This window comes from Bos grunniens, chromosome 20, assembly GCF_055505025.1.
Source record: "Bos grunniens cultivar Pamir isolate PY7600 chromosome 20, Bosgru_T2T1.0, whole genome shotgun sequence".
In the NCBI taxonomy this organism is placed as follows: domain Eukaryota; kingdom Metazoa; phylum Chordata; class Mammalia; order Artiodactyla; family Bovidae; genus Bos; species Bos grunniens.
The window spans coordinates 31,605,956-31,626,799 of record NC_141184.1 but is presented as its reverse complement, the minus strand read 5'-3'; the positions used below and the strand labels follow the sequence as shown (position 1 = coordinate 31,626,799).

The 20,844-nt window shown below is 42.8% G+C and overlaps 1 protein-coding gene across 12 annotated transcripts in view; it reads left to right on the top strand.

Moving 5' to 3' along the window:
* Positions 1-20,844, top strand: part of ADAMTS12 (ADAM metallopeptidase with thrombospondin type 1 motif 12) — a 395,312-nt gene that overhangs the window by 351,969 nt on the left and 22,499 nt on the right. For all 12 annotated transcript variants that reach the window (XM_086361321.1, XM_086361330.1, XM_086361323.1 and 9 more), the window contains 2 exons: positions 7,210-7,386; positions 13,799-13,939. In XM_086361321.1, the coding sequence (XP_086217447.1) occupies positions 7,210-7,386; positions 13,799-13,939 (318 nt within the window). The remainder of the gene's footprint in view (positions 1-7,209; positions 7,387-13,798; positions 13,940-20,844) is intronic.

The following is a 20,844-nucleotide window of genomic DNA, read 5'->3' as shown; positions in this document are numbered from 1 at the left end:
CTCCCTGAGAAAATCACCACACATTTCTTTGATTCCTGCCAACCTGCCTTTCTTCTGTTCTCATACCGTTTTTCTTTAAGGAATGAATGCTGGTTCTGCATTTTTTTTCTCTTCCAACTCATAACAAATTCCAAAAGGGACCAAATGCCTGGCTACAAATTCTCTTCCTATCCAGAAAAATTTCAAGAAACATTTCTGTCCCTGACCTTGCCAAATGTTGACCAAGTCCTAAAGTTCCACTTTCCCATCACTGGGACTAATCCTTTCCTTGGAAATTACATGGCTCATAAAAAGGACAGATGTGTGAAATAGCTCACACTTTTAAAAAGGTCAATCCAGTGTAAACTTCCAGGAATTCTAGCTGATATAAAACCGGAATGGGAGAGCCAGTAGCTCTTGGTGGTGTCAGACCCCCTAAAGTAAGCCCTGCTCTGGCAGCTCATCCCTGCCCTGTCAGCCTCTGGGTCTCTTCTCTGTCATGGCCAGGAGGCTTGCTGATATACTTATTAACCCCTGTACCACTCCAAGCTATCTTGGACACATCACCAAGTTCTGCCGGAATGTGGCGACCACCATATTTAAACTCAAATCCTCAAAGTTACTCCATTCCTGTCAATACTATCCTATCTCCTCTCTCAGGATGATAGACAAACCTTATGTCAAAGACTCCATTTAACTACTGAAAGTCAATTGCCCTGACATCTGTTTTTTTCTACCATTAGGAATATTTAATGCGGGACTTCCGTTTTTCCTAGAGATGTTGATTTAAATTTTATCTTAGACTTTGGTAACTGAATGACACTAAATTTTGGCAGCTTTTTGACTGCCACATTATTAACCAGTCCGTTTGGGTGTCTGAAGTCTAAATCATGTACTGGGAAAGATCTGAAGGGCATCTTAGTTTCACTGTTCTGCTGGGACTCTTAAACTTACTCAGAGGCAGACCTCCAAACCTAGAGTAGGAAAACATACCCCTGCTTTTACCTTTAAATATCCAGAGTTTGTTGTTTTTGTCGTTTTAGTTGCTAAGTCTTATCAGACTCTTAGTGACCCCATGGACTGTAGCCCACCAGGCTCCTCTGTCCATGGGATTTCCCAGGCAAGAACACTGGAGTGGGTTGCCATTTCCTTCTCCAGGGGATCTTCCTGACCCAGGGCTCAAACACGTATCTCCCACATTAGCAGGTGGATTCTTTACCATCTGAGCCACCAGGGAGGCCCATCCAGAGGGTTTAGATTCTGCCAACTTGATGGTTTTCCTTTTCACAAACACTTTCTCAGAGGGACGAATTCTAATTTGATCTTGAGTCTTTCTGCATTATCCCACCAACCACAAGCCCAGATCCAGAGACACTTTAATCTCACAGGACTAAGGGTATGCCACAGCCTCACCTGAAGCCACAGGGATCACACCTGAGGTTCCCCAGATTACTCACCAGAAACTCCCCACTGCTGTGTGTGCAGTCTGAATTGTAGCTGTTTTACAGCCTTCTGTCTCCCGCACCATTCATCTCCTTGATGAAGTCCTGATACAACTGCTGTGGACATTTTCTCATATTTGTGACAGTACAGTGAGCCTGTGTATTAAGATCTCTTCCTTTACAAAGTCCAGAAGTTGTTTTTGGAATGGCTTGCTTCTTCTTCATGCATTGATCTATCTGAAACAAAGTTAAGGTAATGGTCTTTAGGTTTGTCCCAGAGGCACACTGGAGAAAGCAGAGTTCTACAGAATTGAATCCTAGAAGCAGCCCCGGGCCTGGGATTAGACATGTCTGGGTTGGCAGCCCCACTCTGTCACCAAGGGCTTCCCTGGCAGCTCAGATGGTAAAGAATCTGCCTGCAATGCAGGAGACCCGGGTTCAGTCCCTTGGTTGGAAAGATTCCCCTGGAGGAGGGCACGGCAACCCACTCCAGTATTCTTGCCTGGAGAATCCCGTGGATGGAGGAGCCTAGCAGGCTACAGTCCACGGGGTCACGAAGAGTCAGACACGACTGAAGTGACTTAGCACACTGGCACACACACTCTGTCACCAGCATAGGGTGCTAATCCTTTCTTCCAGCCTCTTGGGAGCTTTAGTTTTCTCACCTCTGGGAAATGAACTACATCATGTGGCCTCTACCAACTTCATAAAGTTGTACAAGTCAAAGAGTGTTCGTGAAACCACTTTGTAAATGGTAAAAGACTGTTCAGATAAAGCCTTGGGCCAACTTTGAGCTCTGGGTAAAGGCTAGGAGTAGTTCTCAGGTGTTTATTGACTTCTGGCTTCCTGGACTTGGGGCAGGGGACTGTGGACAGGAGGCAGTGGAGTAAGTCCTGTCAATCCCTCAGGGCTCCGCTCCCCAGTACTAGGCAGTCAGGTCCTCCATGAACTTTGGCAGACTTGACCGACCTTGTGTCCTGGCACTCATGCCTGACACTGCACAAGAATTTTAGATGAACAATTTTATTTTCATCCAATAAAGGACCTTCTTTATAATTCCCACTGAGGAAATGAAGGCTTAGAGGGTTTAAATCACTAGCACATTATCAGTTGGTACTGATACTCTCAATTCTGAAAAACCATCAACTGGGGGAACACTCATCAATGTAATGGCAGCTTTTCAGAAAGAAGGAAACACTGCATAATAAATATGCATGTCAGTTTAAGACACATGCCAATTTCAGAGCATTAAAATTTGTCTAAGGAAAAAAAACTGATTCTTTGATTCTTGTGCTGAAAGAAATGCAATAAGTGACAAAGATGAGCTTAAAAAACCTTCAGTTGGGTTTGACACCAAAGTTATGCATCATCACACACTTCCTGACTGAACATTTTGACTGTACCTCCGGCAGTTTTGTAAACTGGTGATTTAACAACCTCTTTATTATCTCTCTCAGAATGATAATAACATCTCATAGTTCAGTCTAACAGATTTTGATTATTTCTGAAATGAATCAAAGATTTTTACATTTTCTTGGAATGATCTGTCTCCCCACCTAGGCAGTGTTGCAATTTTATTTTAACAGTAGCTGACTTTATTATCTGTCACATTTTTTGGAAAATAAAAGTGGCAACCTTTTCTTATGACCTTGAGTTTCATAATATTCAGTGCTACATTTTTTTTTGGATCTGAACTTTTACAAATGAATAATATAGGGAAAGAGCCCCTAAGTACAGACTTTCATATATAACATGTTCCCAGAAACATATTGAAGCCCAAAGTGTAAAATTTCATAACAGAGAATTGTATGTTATAGGGGAGCTTCTGTGCCCAGAAAGCAAAAATTGACCAGCCAGAAGGAAAATAATACACTCAAAATCACTGCATGTATTTTCTTTTGGTATTATTTACTGTATGTCTAACCTATTACCTGCTCTTGGAAGCCCCAGGTGCTTTAGATTAATGGAATCCCTAAGTGAGAAAAGAACAGCAATTAAAGAAAGCCTTTAGACTCACAGAAAGCATGAACCCAAGACCACTTCAGCTGAGGAGTGATGTTCAAACCATGAGATCCTTTATCATGGCCCCTTCCCATCTCTCTTTCTCCATCCGTACCCTCCACTCTAGCATTCTGATGGACATGTTCCCAAACAAGCCTTGTTGCTTCACTCCACTTGCATATGTCATTCTTTCCACCTTGAATGTCCCCCACACTGTTTGCCAGCTGAGTGAGCATTTACCCATGTTGCATGATACAGTTCAAGGTTTGGCTTCTCCCTTCAAGCCTTTCCTTCTTCGAGTAAAATCAACCACCTCCTCCTTTGTTCCTTCACTGGATCATGAACAACTTATGACATATCATCTTTATGACTGTTATAATTGACTGTTATAATTTATGACTGTTATACTTGCTGTTCTTTTCTCACTTATTCATTGCATGACTTTTTCCTTCTGCTAGATTGGCATACAGAAGCTGGCATATAGATAAGTGCCTAATAGCAAAGAGGAAGTGAAGTGGGGATGGCGTGGGGGAGTAGACAGATGAATGACTTTTGGTGCTGTTCAAAATAGAATTTTTGGAATGAATTATTTCTGAATGATCTTAAGAGTCTTATGAATCTGTTTCGTATTAGGAAAGGAGCAAAAAAGAATTATTTCCATGTCCTTGCTTAGTACTTCTGGAAAGCAAGAAAGTATTCTGAAACCAAAGCATAATACAAGTCCAATGATCCCATACACTTATATCACTCTAGAATATGGAAGAGTTTAATCATCCAATTTATTTTCTTTTTAATGCTGATGGAGAAAACAGAGGCTTATAGAGGTACAGTCACAAAGCCACTTGGTGTCAGGGTGATACTTGAATGCAGTCTACTGACTCCTAATTCCAGGTTGGTTAATTTCACTATACTCATTTGAACACTAGGTAGGAGTCCAACATGGAACGTGTATCAGGATGGCTCCATAAATCAGAAACGACACAAGGAAGAATGGTTGTGAGTCTGTCATCTTTCTCTCTGCCAGTGGCTCCTGTAAGCTAAGAGGAGTCTTCATTCTAACTCAGTCTGGTTTGCCTATCACATCAGTTAAACAGACTGGCGTGGGAACCAGAAGATGGTTAGACCTGTTCGGTCTCACGTGGGCATTAACCAGTCCTTCTATTCTCCTTAGGCGGGCTCCTGTCCTCAGTCAGGTCCACAGGCTCCCGGTTAGGAAACCAGGAATATAAATAGCCCTCCTTTAGGGCAATAAGAAAATGAATATAGTAATTGGCATTCGACACACCAAGGCAGAGCAGTTTTCAAAGTAGAGTGATTTAATGCCCTGCCACTTCCCTCCTGCTAACTAAATCAGAGGATCTTCTGAAAATGAAATAGAAAAGTCACAGATTTAGTGAGTGCCTTCCCTTAATATTTACTTCAACATATTAATCAACTTCATTTCCCACTGAATGTGAATGAATGCACTCTTTGACAAAAGGGTAATGCTAATGTGAAAACTCTAGGAATAACAGGTTGTAGCAACAAATGAAAAATAAGAAAATAAACCCCCATTGTACACTATGTCTTGTAAAATTCCTATCCCTAATAAAGAGCCCTCTTGTCTTAACCGTGGGTTATTTCCTGGAAATCTGTCACACAAAGGGCTGCTTTGTGTAAAATTTTCTGGTGTTTGTTCTGTGGCTGATTTTAAACTGGCAGTTATTTTGTTCTCTGTACTTACAGCATGGCAAGCAAATGAAGTTTTGAATTTGCTTTTGGGGGGCTGTCTGGCAAGTGTTGCTTATTTCTGAGAAGCTAAATACACTTGATTTACGGAGGCATTAGAGCGTCCATCTGCCCCCTTGTCACATGGGCCTGCATCTGCCATGCTACAACACAAGTTTTGCATTCAGGTGACTTGCACTATCTGCCAAATGGCAAAGAAAGGGGGATCAGTATTTTGGGAGGTACCTCTAATGAAAGGTTCTGAGAAGTTTTCTTTTACCATCCACAACACTACAATTATGACTATTCCACCGTAGCCAAAAAGGGAACATGGTATTTTACCGAGTAGAGAAGGGGCCAGATGAAAGCATACCTTACAGCAGTGGGCTTTGGTGGCGGTGTATTTTCTCAGCCAAGATGTAATGAGATCACTGATGGAAGGATTGAGAGGGTGCAGAAGGATGTTCTTTATCCCCATGGTAACCACAGAGCTCTTTGGCCCACTGGAAATCCCCAACTTCCCTTTTCTCAGAATTTATATAGTCATTCCACAGGCTGTGAGGAGCATCTGTGCCGTGCCTGGCCCCATGCTGGATGCTCAAGACACAGTGGTGACCAAGACAGATGGGTTTCCAGCTTCAGGGCAGTGAAACAGTCTAACAGAAAAGATGGACAGAATAAATAGAAGTTGTTTCACATTTCAAGTTCTTGCAATGGAAACAGAGAAGGATTTGAGATGAATAATAAAAGAAATAGATATCCTTTGGAGAAGGTATTCAAGGATGACTTCACAGAGGACGTGACATTTAAGCCAAGTCTAAAGGAAGAGCAGTAGTGGGTAAAGCAAAGGATGGAGGAAGGAAGATTCAGGACATAAGGACCACAGGACATATTATTAATCCACAGAGAATCCAGGGGAGAGGGGCTGAGGAGCTCAGGGCTCAGCCTCCATGCCACCTACCTTGGGTTCCCACCTGGAAGTGGGCAGTGACAAGACAAGCCAGGACTGGCCTTGAGAGACTAAGGTACACGTTCAAGATGAGCTGAAGGGAAACTGATAATGAAAGCATTCTGTATAGACTGAAGATCAAGTCTTGGAAGCTCGAGTTATGATTGAATAAAATCTACCTAGATGAAGGATGGACAGAGCTTCCAAAGTCCAAGAGGTCTTTGTAAACCAAAGAAGTCATCCTGAATATGCCACAAAAATGTAGGTGACTCAGGGGCAGCCGTGTTTTTTGTGAGCTTCAGGAAATCAGCAGCCTGCTGGTGAACAGTGTCCTTTACTGGGATCAGAGGGCAGGGGCTGCTGCACAAGGTGTGGGCATGGGCAGGGGAGTGGGGAGGACCTCTTAAGGGCTTGCACTGGGCATGCGTTGAGAACATCCTTGGTGATGGAGGTATGTGATGGTGGCCTTAGGAGGAAAGATGGTGGGTGATGGTGATGTACAGGGAAGCCTGGCAGTGGGGCCAAGGACAGGGTTCGCCCACTCCCTAGATGAAACCACTGAGCAGTTATTCACTTTGTTTTCCTTAAAAAGGGGTAACCAATCCTGTGTCCAGAGTCAGGGAGGAAGCAGGTTTTCGGCAGGATTCTGAGAGGTAATTGGGTGTCTTGGCAGAGAGCTCCCCTCATGGGTGGTTGCATTTACCTCCAATGAACACAGACATCCTAAGGAACAGCTGCGCCTGCGTCACCCAAGCCCACCCTCGCATAATCTTCAGGACAGCCCAGTATAACAGTTGTTGCCCCAGTTTACAGACATGACAGCTGAGGCTCAGAGCATTTCTGCAGCTCGTCCAAGGGCTCACAGTGAGTCTGTGACAGAACTGGATTTGTCACCCGGTTCTTACACTTCCACATCTGCATTTTCTAACACAGGGAGCCCCACCTTGGGGAGCTGCTAGAGTGACTCTTCTCTCCACGGCGTGCGAGGAAAGACAGGTCACCAACCTCTCTAGAAGCTGGGAACTAGAAGCTGGGAACTTTGTGATCCTTTGTGAAACCCCTGGATATCTGGGCATGGACAGCCTGATGCCAAGAACTCAGGTGTCCCCTTTTCTCTCACTCTCCATACAGTGCTCCAGAAACTGCAGCGGGGGCTTCCAGATCCGGGAGATTCAGTGTGTGGACAGCCGGGATCACCGGAGCCTGAGGCCATTTCACTGCCGGTTCCTGGCCGGACTTCCTCCTCCACTGACCACGAGCTGTAACCTGGAGCCCTGCGAGGAGTGGCAGGTGGAGCCCTGGAGCCAGGTACTGTGCCTAGTGCACCATCTACACAACTGGGAAAACATGAATTTCTGTGTTACCTGGTGAGTTCAGGGAAGACCACACGTGCCTCAGACCAGTGGCTGGCCTCATCAAGCCAGCGGCTGGCCTCCTTCCATTCACACCTTACACTGGGTGTGCTCCTGATCCACAGGTGGGTCCCTTGCCCATACACAGTAAAGCCAATCTATTGACACAAGGTGGTGGTGAGGCAAAGTGTAGCATTTATTGTAGCTAGCGTTCCAAGCAAGGAGTCCAGGTAGTTAGTGTTTAAAAGGCTTGAATTGCTCGAAGGCTTCCGGGATAAGGTTTTTAAAATCAGAATGGGGTTGGGGGGGGGGGCGGGGTGCTGGTAGGGGATGTCATCAGCTTGTGGCATTCTTTGGATTGGTTGATGGTGAGATAATCAGGAGTCAACATCATCAGCCTTCTGGGTCCAACCTGTCTTGGGTCTACATGCTTGTGGGTAGCATATAGTTAACTTCTTCCACCTGATAGGGGTTTCAATATCTATAAAACAGCTCAAAGGACATGGCTCAGATTATTATCTGTAGCCCTTGAGAAGGAACTAAAGGTCTTTGACTTTGTTTAATGGCCAGCCCAATATTATTATTATTATTATTATTTTGGTCTTTCTTGTTTTCTTTTCTGCATTTCCTCACATCATGATTAAATTTACACTTTGGAAATTGGGGGAGGCCAAGGAGGCTAAAGTTTTTCTATAAACAAGAGGTGGGTGAAGGATGTGGTGTGGGAGAGGCTGTGCTGGGAGGGCCCCTTAGGGTCCTGCTCAGTTACAGGTGGGGAGGCTGGACAGGCCCAACAATTTGAAGGCTGTGTTGTGTGGTTTAAACTGTGACTGTTCAATGTTTTATTATGACCTAGTCTCAGTGGGTATACTCGGGAATTGGGGTCCCTCTGGGGAGTCGTACATGAACCACCTTGATGAGCAGCATTTGGGACAGATCATCACATGTCCCTCTTAGGCTGGGAATAATGGTCAGATCCTTTCCACACAGTATGATTTCAGAGTCCTACCTCTCAAATGCCCAGATCCTTGTTTACACAAATAAAAAGAGGGGTGTGTGTGTGTGTGTGTGTGTGGGTGTGGGTGTGTGTCTCCATCCTGTGTTGCAAGGGGTGGGACTCTGCTTCATCTTTGTCCTACTTCAGTATGTGAAACCAAGTTACTGTTTTTTGGTGAAATATAATGATTTCATTTCCCTACTGGCTTCAGTAAAAAAGAAAATACTCCCAACTATACTATGGTAGAAATAAGAGGGAAAGAAAGAACCCAGAGTGCTTTGAGTGTGGCCATGCACTGGGCATTTTACCTGCAGTACTTGTTTTAATTCTTGTAACAACCTGGATGGTAGTAGGCCTTACTGATTCCATTTTATAGATAAAGAAAGAATTTAATTGAGACTCAGAGATTAAGAAGCTTACACAACTAGAAAATACATGGTGGAGTATTAATTCAAGCTTCAGTTTGACTCTGATTCCTATACTCTTGTTACTGTAGAATTTAGCTGAATAGACATGGAGCAAAGAGAGAACTAAGGAGAGTAAGTCAATAACTTTACATGCTAGAAAAGGCAAGACAGAAAACCAGTGTGGGATACAGAGTTAGTGTCCAACCCTGGAAGACTGAACCCCCTCTAGCTTCTTATTGCCCGTTGGATCAAGTGGTCATGCTGGTTCCTGAGGCTCCTGGTGTTTCCTGGGGGCAACAACCACCACCGCCTTCTCTTTCACCTCCTTCCCTGTCTCGCTTTGAGACATAAAGTGCCTGCCACTCCTAGACTCTGGACTTAGGTCTCTCAGCTTTCCATGTTTGCTGAGCCTGGTGATGTGCTTAGTCGCTCAGTTGTGTCCAACTCTTTGTGACCCTTTGGACTGTAGCCCACCAGGCTACATTCCTACAGTCCATTGGGTTTTCCTGGTGACAGCTTCCAGGATCCTGGAATTTGTAGAGGAGCTTAGACAGCCTTGTCAGAGAAATTGCAATTGCAAGTTATCCAAGATGACCAATTGTATCTGCTCTCTGGTTGTGAAAAAGATGTATTCTGTATACTTCCTCTTCCAAGGAGCATCAATCATGAGCCTGTTTCCTGAAGACCTCCCAACGCCCTTCTTTATAAATTGCTCTGTTCTGAGCAAACCACACAGTTGGAAGACTTTCCTCAGAGGGAACAGTAAGGATAGAAAATACTGAAGTTGGTTGGACATTTCCCCAGAAATGTCGGGGAACTGTTTAGGGACTGAGCACCTTTAGGTGCTTTTCCTGAGCCCTCATGATGCTGCTCTGTATATGCATAGTATCTAATGGATGCCTTCATTGGAATATTCTGGGGCCCTGGCGAGTGTCACCCAGCCTAAACTGCTTGCCATGGAAAATACTTTTCAACCGTGAGAATGTCCCTCACCAGTTTTCAAACTTTAGCATGCTTCAGGATCACTTGGAGGGTTCATCAGCACACAGATGTCTGAACCCCATCCCCATGGTGTCCAATTCAGAAGTCTGGGGTAGGGCCTGAAGTTTTGCATTTCTAACAAGTACCCGGATGAAACTGAAGTTGTTGCTCTGGGGACCACACTTTGAGGACCACTTGCCCCTTCCTGGAGATTACTTGGCCAGGTAGCCCTGTGTCTGTATGCACACACATACAGGTATACAATAGGATCCCAAATGTGGGGTTCCTGTCCTTCCCTCCTCATATAGGGTTAAAAGCAGTGAATAAGTGGGAAAAGATCGATGTTGACTCTCAAAGTTGGAATGCTGGGAAAGCAATAGATTAGTTCTTTTATTGAATAGAAAGTTTAATTGTGTATAATTTCCCTGTTTTCTATGGTTACCACCACACACACAGTGCCTGATGTGATAGGCATGATATTGGCAATCATGACTGCTTTGTTATTGTTCAGTTCAGTTGCTCAGTCGTGTCCGACTCTGCGACCCCATGAATCGCAGCACGCCAGGCCTCCCTGTCCATCACCAACTCCTGGAGTTCACTCAGACTCACGTCCATCGAGTCAGTGATGCCATCCAGCCATCTCATCCTCTGTTGTCCCCTTCTCCTCCTGCCCCCAATCCCTCCCAGCATCAGAGTCTTTTCCAATGAGTCAACTCTTCACATGAGGTGGCCAAAGTACTGGAGTTTCAGCTTTAGCATCAGTCCTTCCAAAGAAATCCCAGGGCTGATCTCCTTCAGAATGGACTGGTTGGATCTCCTTGCAGTCCAAGGGACTCTCAAGAGTCTTCTCCAACACCACAGTTCAAAAGCATCAATTCTTCGGTGCTCAGCTTTCTTCACAGTCCAACTCTCACATCCATACATAACTACTGGAAAAACCATAGCCTTGACTAGATGGACCTTTGTTGGCAAAGTAATGTCTCTGCTTTTGAATATGCTATCTAGGTCATAACTTTTCTTCCAAGGAGTAAGCGTCTTTTAATTTCATGGCTGCAGTCACCATCTGCAGTGATTTTGGAGCCCCAAAAAGTAAAGTCTGACACTGTTTCCACTCTTTCCCCATCTATTTCCCATGAAGTGATAGGACCAGATGCCATGATCTTCGTTTTCTGAATGTTAAGTTTTAAGCCAACTTTTTCACTCTCCTCTTTCACCTTCATCAAGAGGCTTTTTAGTTCCTCTTCACTTTCTGCCATAAGGGTGGTGTCATCTGCATATCTGAGGTTATTGATATTTCTCCCGGCAATCTTGATTCCAGCTTATTGTTACCATGCCATAATTAAAGATTTTTCAAAACGCCAAGATTTTTCAATGTGCTTTTCAAAGTACTCAAAAGTATTTTTCAAAGAGTTTTGGTGAATTATCTTAATTTTCTTCTATAAACCTCAGGAAAATGAAACAACATAGCTTAGAAAATTATTCTAGTGAGCAAAAACCTGACATGTTTTAGAATTATATTCTTCCAGGAATCAAACTTGTCACCTTGAATTTATTTTGTAAGCATTGCAGCCAATGCGCCAGACCCTTAGAAAACCTATCAACATCACCATTTCAAATATGGGTAAATTTAATTCTAAAACTTAATGTAGTGAGGAAAGAAGGCTGAGTCCCATTTTAATAGGAGATGAACAAAATTCTATTGCTGAAGTGTGCTCTCCATTAGGACTGTCACCGCTAATCAGAATAAAAACACCTAGATTTTATATTTTGGTTTCTCGACCAGAATTCTTTCCATTTGACATATTGAATTATTCAGCATCTTCTGATTCCCCCCCACCTTATCCCCAGAATTTTCTGTATCAGTCTCATTTCTTTAAATCTTACTTCACCACTGTTTTTGTTTCTGTTATTGCTTTTTGGCCTAAACAACTAAAATATTTTTTCTCAGAGTTATAGAAGCTGGAAGTCTGAGATCAAGGTGTTGGCAGAATTGGTTTCTTCTGAGGCCTCTAAAAAATTCTTTCTGTTTTTCTATTCAGCTTGAGTGATTTCCACCACTCTTCTAACTCACTGATATGTTCTTCTGTAATATCTAATCTACTACTGATTCTTTCTAATGTACTTTTTATTTCAGTTATTGTATTTTTCACCTCTGTCTGGTCTTTCTTTATATTTTCTAACTCTTTATTGAAATTCACACCTTACTCATTTATTCTTCTCCTAAATATGTTAAGCATTTTTATGATCTTTACCTTCCCTGTAGCTCAGATGTAAAGAATCTGCCTGCAGTGCATGAGACCTGGGTTCAATCCCTGGGTCAGGAAGATCCTCTAGAGAAGGGAATGGCAACCCACTCCAGTATTCTTGCCTGGAGAACTCCATGAACAGAGGAGCCTGGTGGGCTATAGTCTGTGGGGTCACAAAGAGATGGACACAACTAAGCGACTAACACTACTACTACTACTATATAATCACAACTACTACTCCTTAATCAAGCAGATTGTTTACCTCCACTTTGTTCTGTTCTTTTTCTCAGATTTTTGTCTTGTTCCTTCATTTGGAACATATTCCTCTGGCTTCTAATTTCACCTAATTCTCTGTGTTGTTTATTCCTATTGGGTAAGTGGGTCACATTTCCCAGTCTTGCAGAAGTGGCCTTGTGTAGGAGATGTCCAATGAGGCAGCGGCACACTCCTGAGCTGTATGCTCTAAGGGTACACCCCATGTGGGCTGCATGGACCCTTCTATTGTGGTGGAACTGACTACTGTGGGAGCTCTGGTAGGTGGGGCTCTTCCTGATCTGGTTAATTCCTAGGCTGTGCCTCCCATGGTGGCTAGTTGCATGGCCTGGGGATCTTGGAGCTGTTGTTGGCCCACTGGTGGGTCAGGCCAGGTTCCAGTGCAGCTGGCTATGGACCCTGGCAGGGTGGGGACTGGTGCTCACCTGCTGGTGGGAGGGCTGGGTCTTAGGGCTTGTTTTACCACTGTCTTTGAATTGACTGAGTGGCCATTGTGAGGAACTTGACACAGACGTTCCAGGTCCCAATAGAGATACTAATATTCTTAATAACGGTGTGCATAACAAATTAATAGTAAATTTTAAAGAAAATATGATTCTATTGACTTTTTCTGTCTTGGGTTCTTTATTTAAAAGTGAATAATAGCTCTTTTGGCAGTCTGTAATTTATTTTTACATACTTTGGCGAAAAGCATCCAAATACACATGATTGTGAAGACACTAGGAACATGCTACAGTGAGCAGGTAAAACCACTGAGATTTGGACTAAATACAGCTGGGCCAGGGTCAGGAAGTTCCTCTAAAGGAGGGCATGACAACCCACTCCAGTATTCTTGCCTGAAGAATCCGCATAGACAAAGGAGCCTGGAGGGCCTCAGCCCATGGAGTCACAAAGAGTCGGACATGACCGAGGGACTCACAACAGCACAGCTGGGCCTATTGGTTGTTATCAACTTTGTAAGGTACTGAGATAGGCTAGGCCTCATCTCATTTAACACTGAACCAGTGCTCACCCAACTGATTTTTTATCCCCTCTTGAAATAATTTATTTGGCAATCATGGGAATATCTGCTCTAGAGAGAACTTATGTTTTATATGATATACATCTATATCTTTATAACTTTATATATCTTTATAACTTAACAATATAGTAAAAAAAAAGTTGCAGACTTATTTTACACATTCTTTTTTTTTTTTTTTAATTTCTGAACTGAAAAGGAAAATAAAAACCCTCTTACTAAATTATTGGGGGGATGAATGGGTTGAAATACAGAGAATGGAACTAGCGATGAACTGTCAAGTATTTTTTTAAATAAACATTTACTCAGCCTCCACTGAGTATTCATATCTTCCCAGTGCAGTGTCACGCACTGCAGACACAGTGGAAAGGGCCACGACCCTACCCTTTATCTCTGAAAATGATGCCTTGTGATTTTCACCTGACCTTGTTCCTCTTGTGGACCAGTGTTCCAGCTCCTGTGGGGGCGGAGTTCAGAAGAGAGGAGTGACTTGTCCAGGCATCTGTGACTGGACTGAAAGGCCCACCTCCACCACACCCTGCAGCGGGCAGCCTTGCTGTCACTGGGCCGCTGGAAACTGGGACCCGGTAAGAATCAGTTATAATCTCTTTCATTTGTTTTAGTCTTTTTAAAAAATAGCATTTGTTTTCTTTTGATGTTTAAAGTCATATATTATTCCTGTAAATGTCTAATGTGTCCATTGATTTAAAGTGTGTTTTATGTATTTATTCATTTTTTATCGAAGGATAATTGCTTTACAGAATTTTGCTGTTTGCTGTCAAACCTCAATATGAATCAGCCACACATATACATATGTCCCCTACCTTTTGAAACTCCCTCCCATCTCCCTCCCCATCCCACCCCTCTAGGTTGATACAGAACCCCTGTTTGAGTTTCCTGAGACATACAGCAAATTCCCGTTGGCTATCTATTTTACATATGGTAATGTAAGTGTCCATGTTACTCTTTCTATACATTTCACCCTCTCCTCCCCTCTCCTCATGCCCATAGGTCTATTCTCTATGTCTGTTTTTCCACTGTTGCCCTGTAAATAAATTCTTCAGTACCATTTTTCTAGATTCCATATATACGTGTTAGCATGTGGTATTTATCTTTCTCTTTCTGACTCATTTCACTTTATATAATAGGTTCTAGGTTCATCCATCTCATGAGAACTGACTCAAATGCATTACCTTTTCATGGCTGAGTAATATTCCATTATGTATATATACCAAAACTTCTTTTAGTTCTATATTTTACCCTTCTGCTTTCTAATATGTCTAAGTATGCTAAAAGGACTGACTCACTGGAAAAGACCCTGATGCTTGGAAAGATTAAGGGCAGGAGGAGAAGGTGGCAACAGAGGATGAGATGGTTAGATGGCATCATTGACTCAATGGACATAAGTTTGAGCAAACTCTGAGAGATAGTGAAGGACAGGGAAGCCTGGAATGCTGTGGTCCATGGTATCACAAAGAGTCAGACACTACTGATCAACAGAACAAGAACAATGCTGAAAGTTGACCTATGACTGACATGGTGCTCAATGTTAACTATCTTGAGTTCAGAAGAGAAGAAGATTAAATATTTTCAAAAGAGAAAAGATAAAACACTAAAAACTAGCTCAGAGGAACAGAGACTAAGGTAAAGTGATTTGGGGTCCTAACCATCTTGGATCCTCTGACTTTTTCTAGAGCATATAGGAGTTGCATGTGCCCTGAAGCTTTAGGCTTATCATGATTTAGTGAATTTCTGGTCACTTGTCAACTCACATATTATCAGTTTGCCAAAAGGCCAGCATGTTTGATGGATAGACAAATAAAATCGTTAAATTGTAAATGGAGGAAAGTTTTACAATTCTTGAAAAGTAAAAAGACCCTGATGCTGGGAAAGATTGAGGGCAAGAGGAGAAGGGGACGACAGAGGATGAGATAGTTGGATGGCATCACCGACTCGATGGACGTGGGCTTGGGTGGACTCCGGGAGTTGGTGATGGACAGGGAGGCCTGACATGCTGCGGTTCATGGGGTCGCAAAGAATTGGACACAACTGAACGACTGAACTGAACTGAACTGAGGGAAGCAGAAATGATAGAAAAGAGGAAGGAGGCAGGGAAGAAGGGGAATCAGGTACAAGGTGGTCCATTCCCAGGGTGATTGTTTTTTCCTAACTTAGACTGCTTGGTGTCTAAGAGCAACTGATTGCTTGCTCTTCAAAGAAGGTCTTTATAAAGCTGTTTGAACTGCTGTCGCTTAGTTTGTCCAGAGACAAGAAGAGAGATTATCTACTGGCTCCTATCTCCCAGCATTGTGTAAAAGTCTCCCCTTCGATGAACAGCATCTCCCATTGTCCTGGGTCATTCAGGTGTGGGCAGGTCCCACTGAGTCTCACATCTCACTGGCAATAACAAAATTCAGAGTCAGGGTCAGAGGCACACAACAAGCCCAAGGGTTGTGCTTCCATGAAGTGGGTTGCTTCATCAGTTGGGGCCCATCAAAGGCCAACAGCAGGAGACAAGGAGAGCTAGAGGATCTGATACACTAACCATTCAACTATTAATATTTTTTAAAGTAACTTGTTCTTATGTGAGTATCTTTTGATGGTTATAATTATAACACAGGCTAATGCAATATTTTGCCAAATATCATGTCCCCAGATAGTCTTAGGTTGATATGTTCTTAGTAATTTTCATTGTTGTACTTGTCTAGTTATACCTGCATAACCATGCTCGATTTGAATGCTGGCATGTACTCTTAAAAAAAAAAAAAAACTCTTATTGGTGCATCCAGCTTAAGGTTGCATCAGTCTCTGGATACCACCTCACTCAATCCAGGAATAATAAGATGCCTCATTACTGGCAAAGGAATATTGTACATTAATCAGTTAGCCTACAACAAATTAAAAGTACATATTTTATTATCTTCATACCTTAAAAATGCCCGGTAGACAATGAAGAGTGACATCAACCATTCCCTTAGACAGATAGGACCCATACTAATTTCTATAAATGCCCTATATTTGTTGACATCTAATGTTGAGTTGTGATGAATTGCCAAAGGAGATTCTGGAGTCCAGGCAAGCTTCTGGTTGTGCATGCTGCTAAGCTCTCTGCCAGGGGCAGTACCCACCTTCTTCTCTCTCCCATGGGTCTTTTGAACATCCGAAAACAATGTCATACACTTCTATTATTTTTCATGATAAGAAAATTTAATTTACTTTTAGGCATCTTAAAATATCTGCCTTGGAAATTTATTTCCTATTTATTAGAGGTTCAGTTCAGTTCAGTTCAGTCGCTCAGTCGTGTCCGACTCTTTGCGACCCCATGAATCGCAGCACGCCAGGCCTCCCTGTCCATCACCAACACCCGGAGTTCACTCAGACTCACGTCCATCGAGTCAGTGATGCCATCCAGCCATCTCATCCTCTGTCGTCCCCTTCTCTTCCTGCCCCCAATCCCTCCCAGCATCAGAGTCTTTTCCAATGAGTCAACACTTTGCATGAAGTGGCCAAAGTACTGGAGTTTCAGCTTTAGCATCATTCCTTCCAAAAAAAATCCCAGGGCTGATCTCCTTCAGAATGGACTGGTTGGATCTCCTTGCAGTCCAAGGGACTCTCAAGATTCTTCTCCAACACCACAGTTCAAAAGCATCAATTCTTCGGCGCTCAGCCATCTTCACAGTCCAACTCTCACATCCATACATGACCATAGGAAAAACCATAGCCTTGACAAGACGAACCTTTGTTGGCAAAGTAATGTCTTTGCTTTTGAATATGCTATCTAGGTTTGTCATAACATAAAAGACGCAAAAAAGTAAGCGTCTTTTAATTTCATGGCTACAGTCACCATCCGCAGTGATTTTGGAGCTCAAAAAAATAGAGTCTGACACTGTTTCCACTGTTTCCCCATCTATTTCCCATGAAGTGATGGGACCGGATGCCATCTTTGTCTTCAGATCTTCGTTTTCTGAATGTTGAGCTTTAAGCCAACTTTTCACTCTCCACTTTCACTTTCATCAAGAGGCTTTTTAGTTCCTCTTCACTTTCTGCCAGAAGGGTGGTGTCATCTGCATATCTGAGGTTATTGATATTTCTCCCAGCAATCTTGATTCCAACTTGTGCTTCTTATTTCTAAAAACCAGTTTTTCCTCATCCATCTTTGATTTCACAACCTGAAAATATTGTACTCAACAAATAAAAATGTGTTTTAGAATTAAGCTCTTCATAAATATCCTGGTGTCCTGTGTAACAATTATAAGCATCACTAATCAAATCAAATGTGACCATCAGAAAAGAAAATTTGATATAATATGAACTGTCATAAAAATTCTATAAATTTGGGCCCATTCAAGGGCATAAAATCACATAGATTAAAAATTACCAATAAGCATTTTTATGGCTGAGTGATATTCCACTGGGGGCTTCCCAGATGGCCCAGTGGTAAAGAATCTACTTGCCAATGAGGGAGACCAAAGTTTGATCCCTGGGTCAGGAAGATTGCCTGGAGAAGGAAATGGCTACCCACTCCAGTATTCTTGCCTGGGAAATCCCATGGACAGAGGAGCCTGGCAGGCTAGAGTCCATTGGGCCACAAAGAGTCAGACACAACTGAGTGACTGAATATGCATGCAATGTTCTTGAATATGTACCACACCTTCTTCATCCATTTATCTGTTGATGGACATTTAGGTTGCTTCAATGTCTTGGCTGTTGTAACGACTACTGCAGTGAACAATGGGGTGCATGTGTCTTTTTAAATTATTCTTTACTCCAGACACATACCCAGGAATGGTATTGCTGGATCATATGGCAACTTTAGTTTTTAAGGAGCCTCTATATTGTTCACCATAGTGGTTGTAGCAATTTGCATTCCCACCAATGGTATAGGAAGGTTCCCTTTTACCCACACCCTCTCCAGCATTTACTGTTTGTAGAATTTTCTATTATGGTCATTCTGACCAATGTGAAGTGATAACTTATTGTGGTTTGGATTTGCATTTCTCTAATAATTAGTGAGGGCTTCCCTGGTGGCTCAGTGGTAAAGAGTCTGTCTGCCAATACAGGAGATGCAGGTTCAATCCCTGGACCAGGAAGATGCTCTGGTGAAGGAAATGGCAAGCCACTCCAGTATTCTTACCTGAGAAATCTCACGGACAGAGGAGCCTGGTGGGCTACAGTCCATGGGGTTGCAAAAGAGTTGGACATGACTTAGCCATTAAAACAATGATAATTAGCAATGTTGAGTACCTTTTTTTTTTGTCTGTGTGGCATGTGAGGTCTTAGTTCCCCAAATAAGGGTTGAACATGTGTCCCCTTACATTGAAAGCTCAGAGTCTTAAGGACTGGGCCACCAAGGAAGTCTCAGTGTTGACTATCTTTTCATGTGCTTTTTGAATAGAAGTGAAAAATAGATTTAAAGGACTAGATCTGATAGATAGAGTGCCTAATGAACTATGGATGGAGGTTCGTGACATTGTACAGGAGACAGGGATCAAAACTATCCCCATGGAAAAGAAACGCAAAAAAGCAAAATGGCTGTCTGAGGAGGCCTTACAAATAGCTGTGAAAAGAAGAGAAGCGAAAAGCAAAGGAGAAAAGGTAAGATAGAAGCATCTGAATGCAGAGTTCCAAAGAATAGCAAGAAGAGATAAGAAAGCCTTCCTCAGTGATCAATGCAAAGAAATAGAGGAAAACAACAGAATGCGAAAGACTAGAGATCTCAGGAAAATTAGAGATACCAAGGGAACATTTCATGCAAAGATGGGCTCGATAAAAGACAGAAATGGTATGGACCTAACAGAAGCAGAAGATATTAAGAAGAGGTGGCAAGAATACACAGAAGAACTGTACAAAAAAGATCTTCACGACCCAGATAATCATGATGGTGTGATCACTGACCTAGAGCCAGACATCCTGGAATGTGAAGTCAAGTGGGCCTTAGAAAGCATCACTACGAACACAGCTAGTGGAGGTGATGGAATTCCAGTGGAGCTATTTCAAATCCTCAAAGATGATGCTGTGAAAGTGCTATACTCAATATGCCAGCAAATTTGGAAAAGTCAGCAGTGGCCACAGGACTGGAAAAGGTCAGTTTTCATTCCAATCCCAAAGAAAGGCAATGCCAAAGAGTGCTCAAATTACTGCATAATTGCACTCATCTCACACGCTAGTAAAGTAATGCTCAAAATTCTCCAAGCCAGGCTTCAGCAATATGTGAACTGTGAACTTCCAGATGTTCAAGCTGGTTTTAGAAAAGGCAGAGGAACCAGAGATCAGATTGCCAACATCCGCTGGATCATGGAAAAAGCAAGAGAGTTCCAGAAAAACATCTATTTCTCCTTTATTGACTATACCAAAGCCTTTGACTGTGTGGATCACAATAAACTGTGGAAAATTCTGAAAGAGATGGGAATACCAGACCATCTGACCTGCCTCTTAAGAAACTTATATGCAGGTCAGGAAGCAACAGTTAGAACTGGACATGGAACAACAGACTGGTTCCAAATAGGAAAAGGAGTACGTCAAGGCAGTATATTGTCACCCTGCTTATTTAACTTATATGCAGAGTACATCATGAGAAATGCTGGGCTGGAAGAAGCACAAGCTGGAATCAAGATTGCTGGGAGAAATATCAATAACCTCAGATATGCAGATGACACCACCCTTATAGCAGAAAGTGAAGAGGAACTAAAGAGCCTCTTGATGAAAGTGAAAGTGGAGAGTGGAAAAGTTGGCTTAAAGCTCAACATTCAGAAAATGAAGATCATGGCATCTGGTCCTATCACTTCATGGGAAATAGACGGGGAAAGAGTGGAAACAGTGTCAGACTTTATATTTTGGGGCTCCAAAATCACTGCAGATGTTAAGTGCAGCCATGAAATTAAAAGACGCTTACTCCTTGGAAGAAAAGTTATGACCAACCTAGATAGCATATTAAACAGCAAAGACATTACTTTGCCAACAAAGGTCCGTCTAGTCAAGGCTATGGTTTTTCCAGTGGTCATGTATGAATGTGAGAGTTGGACTGTGAAGAAAGCTGAGTGCCGAAGAATTGATGCTTTTGAACTGTGGTGTTGGAGAAGACTGTTGAGAGTCCCTTGGACTGCAAGGAGATCCAACCAGTCCATTCTGAAGGAGATCAGCTCTGGGATTTCTTTGGAAGGACTGATGCTAAAGCTGAAACTCCAGTACTTTGGCCACCTCATGTGAAGAGTTGACTCATTGGAAAAGTCTCTGATGCTGGGAGGGATTGGGGGCAGGAGGAGAAGGGGACGACAGAGGATGAGATGGCTGGATGGCATGACTGACTTGATGGACGTGAGTCTGAGTGAACTCCGGGAGTTGGTGATGGACAAGGAGGCCTGGCGTGCTGCGAGTCATGGGGTCGCAAAGAGTTGGACATGACTGAGCAACTGAACTGAACTGAATGTCTTCTTTAGAGAAATGTCTATTTAGCTATTCTGACCATTTTTTTGATTGTGTTGTGGGCTTTTTT